This window comes from Colias philodice, chromosome 24 (genome assembly GCF_061535455.1).
Source record: "Colias philodice isolate Cphi_HAF_F1 chromosome 24, ilColPhil1 Martin Lab GWU primary, whole genome shotgun sequence".
In the NCBI taxonomy this organism is placed as follows: domain Eukaryota; kingdom Metazoa; phylum Arthropoda; class Insecta; order Lepidoptera; family Pieridae; genus Colias; species Colias philodice.
In genome coordinates, this window is record NC_143109.1 from 3,077,846 (window position 1) to 3,088,719 (window position 10,874).

A 10,874-nucleotide genomic window follows, 5' to 3' on the forward strand; every position below is an offset into this window, starting at 1 on the left:
TTATGTAAATATTATTATAACCTACTAGCAAACCGGGCGAACTCCGTTTCGCCACCAGAGACACCTTTTCTTTGCTATAAACCTCACGGAGCCCGAGACCTATCCAACGAATGCAAAACCGTGGAAATCGGTTCGAGATAGCGTCAGAAAGGAAAACCCGACTTATTTTTATATAGTAGAATTATGTATCATTACTAACACACATTGTTAATTGTAAACCAAAATTTTGTATGGTAATAAAAGGCATTTTTTTTAATTACCTGTATTATATGTATAATTAATACATTGACCATCCTTACCCGTATACTATAATTTGCACTATTCATTATAAAATATTGTTATCTATTCCAATAAATAAAACGTATAAAATAAATTCACATGTGTATTCTGAAATCGATTCAGTTATCAGCTATCATAACTTGAAATATATTCCTTTAAACGTATATTTATGACAATCACCCTCAAATATGTTCTAAAATTTTAATTTTATATTATGTTTCCATAGGCTTGAAGACATCTGCACCCTGCTAGGAAAGGACTGGGTAGCGTTAGCCTACGAGCTAGGAGTCAGTGTGGCTACGGTCAACCAGATCCAAGCGAAACGGATCACAGCAGCAGAACAGGCTCAGTTGATGCTTAAGTTGTGGAAGACACAGTCTGGAACTAAGGCTCAAGGTAGGACTATTAAATAAACATATATAGAAATATAGTTTAAGGGTTTATGGTTATCGTTAAGCCTGTTACAAAATTCGCAAAATACGACGCATTTTTATGATTATATTCGTAGAAAGCGTTATTTTTTGTACTTCATTTTAATATAATCCAGTGAAAATACATTAATAATATTATGTGTTACATCAAATAATAAGCTTTCTACAAGTTTGGTATTATTTTATTACACGCATACTAAGCAAGTTTTCATTTGACATTACAATATTGTCAAACTTGATATTACAATATTATTAATACCCCGACTCTAAATTAAATTACAGAAAATAAGTGAACCTGTAAAAATTTATTGCAATTTATTGCATAAAGCTCCTATTTCAGATAACTCGTTAGAGTTGGCTTTATGCCGTATCGGTAGAGATGACATTATTGCACCACAATCAGAAGGCACCAATGAAAGACGTATCCTACGTAATATTTATCAAGAGAGACAAGAATCTGAAGAAATTGAGGCTTACAAAGGTATAAGTATGAACTTTTCATAAATTATGATGATAGCTTATGTTCTAATACAATTTTACGAAACATATAATAAAAGTTAAGATTTAATATTTAATGAAATAAAAATTACATTATTAAAAAAAAATTAAATCTATCTCGTTGCCAGTCCTTTCCTTTCTTTCCTTGTCAATCTTTTCTTCATTTACTTAATGACCTAAGATTAAAAGTCAACAATCCTGCAAATTTTCTTAAACATTCCGGCCCACCAGCTCCTTTGACGACTTTTCCGACTATGACATAGAAAAACTAAATATATTATCGTATTCTAAATACATTTTAAATTTATATAACCTTATAAAATAACTGAATTCTAAACGTATACTTTTACAGCCGAAGAAGACAATAAACTTAAAGAGACAATCGATGATAGTCATATATCTGAACGCATGCGCACTGAAGATCTCGACCAAGATGAGGCTAAATATTCTCCCGAAGAAAAATCTGTCGTTGATAAGAGCGAGGTTGAGAGAACACCTTCACCTAGTGAAGAGAGTGAGGAAGATGAAGGTAACAGTTGTTTTTGAAGTGAAACTTCTTTATCGGGGTTGGAAAAAAATTTTGTGTAATATTTTTCCGTTACGCGCCATCTTGTTTTTATCCCTTACACGCGTGATTGACGTATTTCTGTAAAGTTGCATATAGTAAATTATTTTTTGAAAAATAAGGTCATAAAGATGTTTCTCTTCTTACGTGTGTACACTAGTACACGCACACATTTTTTAACATACCTATATGTAATTTTATAGAGATGGAAAATTCAATTCGTCATAATACCATTTTAATAGTAGAAGTATATTTATCAAACAACAGTGTAATTAGTTTAATTTTAACAAATAAATAAAAAATATACATTTTTACAGATGTCAAACGTAGCGTTGCAGAACGCAAACAGCAAATAACTAAAAAATTGAGTTCAAGTAAAATACCAGCATCGAAACAAAAGAAGGAAATAAGAGAAGAAATAATTGAAATTAAAACACAAATTAAACCTGATATCAAGAAATTCCAAGATATAGAACAACAGGTAAGTTTACTTTCCATCCCTTAAATGTTTAATTTAGGGGCGATGTTATCGCAAAGCGATAAAGCCCTTTAAATAAATTAAAATGTATAAATTAGTTTACGTTTCATTTTAATAATTTTATATTACTGTATAGGTAAAAGAAAAGGAACCTAAATTAGAGAGAACACGTTCTAAAACCTCTCCTGAAACTACTGAAGTTGAAGAAACTGAAGTTCTAAAAGAAGTTCGAGAGGAAAAGAAAGAAGATATTAAAGAACATAAGGTGGAACAATTCAGAAAATTCGACCCATCGTCTCCTGCAAAACCAACCCCTAAACATTTGCAAAGGCATATGCGTAACGATTCCATGCGTTTTCCATCGGGTGATTTCTCAAACATAGTTATTACCCCGAAAAAATCTTTGACGTCAGAAACTATTGAAACCAAAACGGTAGAAACAAAAGACTCGTTTTCTAAAGATGTTATTTCTCAAAAAGAAATTGACAGTGCCAGAGTTGCTGAGAAACTTGAGGATGGAGAAAAGTCACCTGAACTCGTTATGGAAGAGAAAGATGTTGCGGAGGCTACTTTAAAAGACAAAATTAGTGTTTTTGAAACAAAGATATCGAAGGAACCACAAATAGATACTACGAAAACTATCAAATTAACTAGAGAAGCTTTGAAAAAGCATACAATGGAGCATGAACAAGCTGTAGAATATACTCAAGAATTTGTAAGAGAGCAGGCAAAACAAATGGAAACACAACAAGAAATAGAAACACAAGACATTCACAAAGTTTCTGTTGAATCTACAAAACATACCGAAGTTGTTAAATCTGTCAAGGAGACGATACAACAATTTGACTCGAAAATTAAATTTGAAGATAAATCAAAATCTTTTACAAAATCAGCAAGGACGGATTCAACAATAGTCCAAGTATCTTCTGAGGAAGATAGTGAATTTTTAAAGAAATCTACCGACTCTGAAACGGAAACTGAATCTCAAACAACTATTAAAGCTGAGAAGGATAAATTAAGAAAGTTTGATCTTGGGAAACAAATATTTGACAAAAAATCCGAACTAAAGAATGGTCTTGATAGAAAAGACGATCATGACAAGAAAGACGATGATGACAAAAAAGGAGCTGGAGCTATTTCTTTCAAAGGAAAAACTTTAGAAAAACAATTGACTGATGAATTGCGTAGTAAAGTAAGTGACGAAGAAATCACAGAAACGTTTGAAGAAAAAGATGTGTCTACGGATGATAGGTCGAAGGAAAAGGTAAATATGAAATTAACTTCTTAAATAAGACCTAGTATTTTTTTAAATAAAATGTATATTGTCTTTTTATTCTACAATTTAAATTTTGTAGATTGAAACTCAATCAGTAACAAGTGCAAAATCGGAAATAAGCAAAATAAAAACAGATTCTCCTGGCTCTGAAATACAAAGTAAATTAACACAGGAGTCACCATCTGCAGCTGAAAAGGGGGACTCATTAGCGGATTTACAACAAAGTACTGAAAGGGACATCAGTTTTGTATCACAGACAGAATCCAAGGTAAAATGATAAATTGTGTTATTTATATGATTAATCACTAAAAATTATATAGTATTATTAAAATTCTGGTAAACAAAATATGTATTACATTTTATTCAGGTATATTCTAAGCACAGAAGCGATTCATTAGATGAATCGTCACAGTTTTCTGATTTGGAAGATCAAATTGGAATGAGTCCTGCCCATAAGCCAACACTCGACAAACAGGTGGAGGAACCGGAAGAAGAGATAGCTGCAATCAAAATTGAATCATCAAAGATTCAAACTCAAGAATTCTTACAATATGAAACTGAATATTCCTCTCGTAGTCATAGTACAGCTTCCCAAAAGGAGTCCGAAAAGGTATGAGAATAATTTCATTGATTTCGTTGAATTATAGAAATAGAAACACATTTATTCCAAAAAAAAAAATGATACAGACAATATACATTAAATTAAAGACAGTACTTATAACTTAAAAAAAATGTAACATTGTGTGAAGACGTAATAATATTAATTAATTAGTTCGAATTGAAGTTGATGATGATTAATTACAAATGTATTTTTCAATTTTACTCAATCATTCGTTATATTATTTTAGGTCCCTCTTAAAGAATCACCTGTTATTAGCGCAAAGGCTCGTCAATTTATAGAAACGGTCCCAGAAGATGATTCAGTTCAAGAATGTTTCTTCTCCAAACGTATTTACTCAGACTCTCTTGAAGATTCTGAACATACGGATTCAAGGCGTCATTCAGAAGCAGAATCATTAAAATCAGATCAGTCTGATATGAAAGCAAAGGTTTCATCCTCTGATTTCGATGAAAGAGCAGAATATGAAGAAACAGCCGATTCAGGAAGTGGTTTCGGTGATGAGAAATTTGAAGAAAGTGTCGGATTTACATCTATGCGGATTGATCCTAAAGTAATAGATTCCGATAAACAAAGTACGGAAACAAGCGAAGAAAAAGACGTGGACGTGATATTTAAGAAAGTTACACCAAAAAGACATTCGAGAACTGAATCTGTTTCAATATCTAAATTGAGTGATTTAATACCTGATTCTGATTCAAAAAAATCAAAACAAGAGTTTCAAATGATTGTAACTGAAGCTGAAGAAATAGATCATTCGTTTGAAAAAGACGAAGCTTCCGATAAAATTTCTTCAGAAAGCAGTCGAGAGATTGAAATTTCTGACAGAAAATCATCTGAAGGTATCTCTGATAGAATAAGTTCAGAAGATGCTGTAACTGATAAAAAAACATCGTCCGAAGAAGAAGGACAAAAAGATAGTGATCATGCACCAGATAAGACAGAAACAGCAAAATCTGTAAAGGATATGATAAAAGATTTTGAGAAAACTGATATTTCCATTGATAAAGGTATGTTATTATATCATATCATGAATCGTTATGCACGAATCGCAAATTAAATATTATCTATTTTGTTACAGATGCAAAACGGCAATCTATAATATCCGCAGAGTCGGGATCTGTAGGTGAACTTCGTTTGGAAGAAAAACGGCCATCAGATGCTCGGAGTTTAACAGAATCTAGAGATTATACGTTTGAAGAATCCGAAGACGATATTAGAACGCAAGGAACTCACGTCGATTATGTAAAAGATAAAGTGGACGTTAAAGAAGTTGAAAGCAAGAAGTCATTGGGTATTTAATTTTTAATCTTCTATAATCTATAATATTTAAATAATATTGTTGATGGTAATTAAATATTAATTATACTTCGATAAATAATTTATTTTATTTGGATTTAATTCAATTAATTACTTTAATTTAAATATATTTTTTAGTCTAATTGAATATACTTTATATTACATACGGAAACAAATCGAAAATAATTTGGAAAATCCAAAAGTGCACGCCTCATAATTTTTTTTTAATAATTATTTATTAATTATTATTTTTGTTTATTTAATAACAATTAAACCACATCGAATCAGACCCTGAAAAATGAAAGGGTTCTATTCCTGAGCATACTCAAGCGTAAAAGAAAAAAAAAGACTCGATTAGTAAAGTATTTCGATCGCTATCGTGTTAACAAGAAAATCCTCCGCACATACAGACACACGGACGTCCAAGATAGAACTTTTTTAAACTGTTTTTTTACTAGTTTAAATAACAAAAATGACATCAAAAATATCATGAATGTTAAAAATAGTGTTTTTTCTTAATATGTGTGTGTATGTATTATCTTACAAGTGCAATGTATGATACATAAAGACATTTTAAGTTTGAAAAATCAGATGTTTTGCGCGAAGTGACAGTAGTACCCACCTCAACGCTTCGCTTATGAGGCGTGCAATAGAACTACTATTGCAGACAGGAATGTGGAAAGAACAATATTTAAAAAACTAATATAACATATTAATATAAAAGGCATATTTTTTTCAATTTAAGGCAAATCAGACGCATCTAAAGTTGCAAAACTTATACATGGTGATTCACTTGATGACGTAGAAGCTTTCCCTGAAGATCATGTCGCTGACTACGTTCACAAACTTCCACATATTGCCGAGATCAGGTAAGAAATATGTTTGCAATATAAAATTATGTTTGGATTGCAGTTTACTAATTACTACTGTAATCATTTTATATTTCAGTTCTGATAAATTGATAACAGATAAATTTTTGAGTAACGAACGCGAACAACAGTCCATACGTGAGAGTAATCTAATAATTATAACAAAACCATCAGAATCAACGTCTTTGGACACATCTTCAGAAATAAAACAGATACCTGAAAGTCAAACGGTAGAATTCGCCAAGATAGAAAAAAATGAAGAAAAACATACTCGTGTTATTCCTACGTCACTTAAGGAAGAAATTGACTTAGTAAAAGAGTCCACTAAAAAGTCAACAGATGCAGATGAAACCTCAATAGATGTGCAAACAACGACAGGTACATCTGGAGAAGTAATAACAATAACGACAAAAACTGAATTAACAAAACTACCAACTGGGGAGGAGAAATTAACGAAAACTGTTACTGAAAATACAAAGTATCCTTCTGGTAAGGAAACAACATCAACGAGTGTTTCAGAAACAATACAATCTGGTAAACCAGAAACGAAAACTGATTTATCGGAAATTATGAAGCATTTGGAAGATTTTGATTTTGATGAAACACTATCAGATGAAAAAGATAAATCAATATCAACAAAAACTGAAACACGCGTTGGACCTGATGGTGAAGAGATAACTACTACGACCCTGACAGAAGTTGTTATAACTCCAGATGGTGACGAAGTTACGAGAGTTACTGTTACCGAAAATACAAAATATGCCTGCGGTGATGAAATAGTTGCTACCAATGTTTCAGAAACTGTAACATGTTACCGTCATGAAACTATGACTAGTAAAGAAGAAGAAGTTGAACAAGAAACAGATAAAATGAAGTTTGATGACACAGTGACGTTAGACGATGAAAGTTGCACATGCGATGTTGTAACAAAAACTGGTGACTCAGGCGAAATTATAACAATCACCACTAAAACTAAAAAAAATAAAACTCCATCAGGAGATGAGATAATTCAAACTACAATTACGGAAGTAACCAAATATCCCTCTGGCAAACAGACAACCTCGACGAAAGTATTGGAATCGGTTAAATCCTATAAAGAAACAGATATTACCAGTGCGCTTTTAGAACAACTAATAAGTCATGACGAACAATATAAAATGCAAGAAAGTGAACCTTGCAATGAAAAAGATAACACAACGTCTACGAAAGTTGATACAAAAATTGGTGATGCGGGAGAGGAAATAACAATAACTACGGTTACAGAAGTATTTAAAACGCCTTCTGGTGAAGAGATAGAAAAGATTACAATAACAGAAACCATTAAATATCCCGACGGCAGACAATCCGGTTCAACAAAAGTTTCAGAGCGCAAACGGTCCTCTTTTTCAAGAGAAATTAAAGTTTCAAGTACATCCCAGAAAATCGTTGATGAAAACGATATAGAAGATGATCGTCTAATAGATGAATTAGTTAGCATCCCGGGTACTTCTAAAAAGGAAACGAAATCTAGTTCTGTACACGAGAAAATAAGAACACAACAAGCAAAAACAAGTGAACCTAAATTTGATATTACTAAAATAAGAACCGATACTCTGAGTAAACTTGAAATTGCCGAATTGATGGGTGATACTAAAGAAACAAAAAAATCAATTCCAAAAGAGTTACCCATAACAGATACCCAAGAGATTACAAAAGAGCAAATTAAGCCTGTCATTGATGATATATTACAAAAAGGATCTATTGTAGCAGCGACTCGTAGTCCAACTATTGAAAAAGAATTTAAAAGTAAAGAAACAATAGAAACTGAGAAAAGAACTTATGACGCTAAAGTTCCCCATAAAGAAGAACGACGACATTCTTGTATAAGCCCAGCCATATCATTGGAAAGAATTGCTGAATCTGAAATTGAAGGCGAAGAAGATATAATTAAACCGAAAGCAACCGTTAAATTCGTTGAAAGTGAAACTAAAATTGAATTAAAGAAATCCGATTCCGCAATGAAGCAGATGGCCGATAATATTGAAATTATTATCAAACAAGCATCTGAAGAAGTAGATCTTTCTTCCGATGAACCCGTTTATGAAAAAGAAGTTGAGAAAGAAATCACAAAAGAAGATGATAAAATTGATGAAACCGAAATCAGCAAATCAAAAGAAAAAATAATTGATGAAATTAAAAAAGAATTTGTACCCCAAGAAACCAAAATTCATAAAGAAAGACCTGCTCTTATGAAAAGCTTATCCAGAGATAGCGGAGAAATAATAATATTACCAAAGAAAAAGCACGCCAGAACTTTCTCAGTTCAAAGTTCTCCTGACGAAATTGAAGAACAGATTTATACGGATTCTGAATCAGGTATATTATTTTGATTTATTATTCTTATATTATACTAGCGGTCCGCCCAGGCTTCGCCCGTGATACATATTTCGCAATAAAAGGTAGCCTATGTTCTTTCTCAGGGTCTAAAGATTATATGTGCCAAATTTCATCGAAATCGGTCCAGTAGTTTATGCGTGAAAACCATACATACATACTCTTTATAATATTAGTATAGATAGTGTTGATTATATTGTACTTTGGTTGATGTTTATTCACGATTCAATAAATGATTATTATAATTTGACGTTTCTTTGCAGATATGGATAAAGCTAAGGTATTAGAAATTATTGAGCCTACATCAGATGCAGAAGGAATAATAATTCCTACAAGTTTTGAAACAAAACGTACCGATTCTTTAGATGATGCAGATGATTTTCCGGAAAAAGAGGTAGGCAGTTTAAAAATAAAATAATAATGGTTCTTTCTTTGAACAATAAATAAAAATGATATATAAATTAATATTTATTTTAACAAATCTTTACTATAATCTCCTCAGGCTGAATTTTTTGAAGAAGGAAAACCAGTAGATCCTGGCGTTTCTTCAGATGGAGTTAGCATTGAACGACAATCTGGGCCTAGCAGTACTATGCAAAGAGATCAAGATTTCGAGATAATGCCTCAAAAATTTGTTAAGAAAACTCACTACGTTGATAGCATTTTACGTTCAGATCTAATTTCAAAGTCCACGACGGAATCATCTGTTACTACAGTTGTATCAACCTTAACTAAATCTTCAGATGACGATCAAAAGTCTGTTATAGAAGAAGGAACATCAGCAGATTTTTCTAAGATGAGTGGGGCTGATTTAATGAAAGATTCATCCAAAACCTCAGTTGACCATAAGGATGAATACAAAGCAGAGGAACAATTTGAAGATCGTGCAACACCTGATTTGTCAAAAAAATCTCTTGACTTGACCAAAGATTACTCAAAATCTTCAATCGATAGTAAGGATACGTCTAGAGACTTTGCTACCAATGAACTGTCAAAAGATTCAACAGTGGACTTAACCAAAGATTTCTCAAAAGTATCTATAGATAGTGTTAAAGAAACTTCACGATCTATAGATGAAAAAACATTCTCAGAAGATCATTCATCGATGGACGTATCGAAAACATTAGCATCCGATGCATCTGATGGAATAACTCTCAGTAAAGAATTTATTGAAGAAGAGAGGTCGACATCTAAAATTGTTCAAATAGCATCTAGTTCTTCACATGATACTTCAATGATGACTGAAAGTAAATTGAGTGAATATGAAGAGAAAACACAAGATAAATCAAAGGTTCTTGATAGTACCGAACAAAGTACAGAGCTAAAATCGGAATCAGAGAAAAAAATTGCAAAGATTGATGAAGCCAAGCAGGCTGCTACGGAAGACGTAAAAGAAGGTGAAACAGTGGCAAAGCCTGATGAAGAGGAATCTGAAATCAGGGACATTAAAGAATTGAATAGAAGGTGTTCGAACCTTCTAGAAGATATATCATCGCAAGGGGCACTCATTCGAATTGATTCAAGTCATATAACACATGGTAATATTGTATTTCGTTTCTTACTATCTTATGTTTTTAAGCATATCAAGCGCCTATTTTATAATGTTCAATTTAAATTAGGATTAAAGAAGATTTTTTTTTCAGAACTAGCATCAAAACTTTCTAAAACACCGCCGCCTTCCCCGGTGGATTTAACTATGAGAGATAAAGCAAGAGCTGCTGAAAGTATAGCGGAAAAGCAATCCGGGCTACAACTTACAGGTATTTTTCTTGAGTATAGTTATTAATTTAAAATATTTTAAATTTGAAATATTAGAAATAAAAACTTACGCGGATATCACTTGGACTGCAATTATTTATTGCAACCGTTCAACTTGTACTAAGTCATTCAAATAATTTAAATTAAAAGTGTGTATTTTAATAAGCTAAAGCGTAAGGGATCGTATGATATTAATCTAATAACGGACATTTATTCATATTCCACTGTTATTGTTATAAGTTTCAGATAAATTTCATTTTTACTTGTTAAATTGCACTGTTACATTATTAGGTTCCGAAACAGTATATCTGGATGCAAGTAGACAATCGCCAAGAGCATCATCTGGAGGTGACAGTCAAATAAGCGAGACAGACGCTCATCAAAGCGGTATGTAATTACAAAATAATCATACAAATGCACATCATAAAA

General features: G+C 32.1%; 1 protein-coding gene across 1 annotated transcript in view; it reads left to right on the top strand.

Moving 5' to 3' along the window:
• LOC149477656 (uncharacterized) overlaps positions 1-10,874 on the top strand; it is a 78,448-nt gene that overhangs the window by 56,559 nt on the left and 11,015 nt on the right. The window contains exons 32-46 of the mRNA XM_089710480.1: positions 506-675; positions 1,051-1,191; positions 1,561-1,737; positions 2,091-2,254; positions 2,388-3,515; positions 3,607-3,795; positions 3,895-4,137; positions 4,376-5,156; positions 5,228-5,440; positions 6,191-6,314; positions 6,394-8,669; positions 8,951-9,081; positions 9,190-10,225; positions 10,331-10,447; positions 10,737-10,832. Of these exons, the coding sequence (XP_089566606.1) occupies positions 506-675; positions 1,051-1,191; positions 1,561-1,737; positions 2,091-2,254; positions 2,388-3,515; positions 3,607-3,795; positions 3,895-4,137; positions 4,376-5,156; positions 5,228-5,440; positions 6,191-6,314; positions 6,394-8,669; positions 8,951-9,081; positions 9,190-10,225; positions 10,331-10,447; positions 10,737-10,832 (6,986 nt within the window). The remainder of the gene's footprint in view (positions 1-505; positions 676-1,050; positions 1,192-1,560; positions 1,738-2,090; positions 2,255-2,387; positions 3,516-3,606; positions 3,796-3,894; positions 4,138-4,375; positions 5,157-5,227; positions 5,441-6,190; positions 6,315-6,393; positions 8,670-8,950; positions 9,082-9,189; positions 10,226-10,330; positions 10,448-10,736; positions 10,833-10,874) is intronic.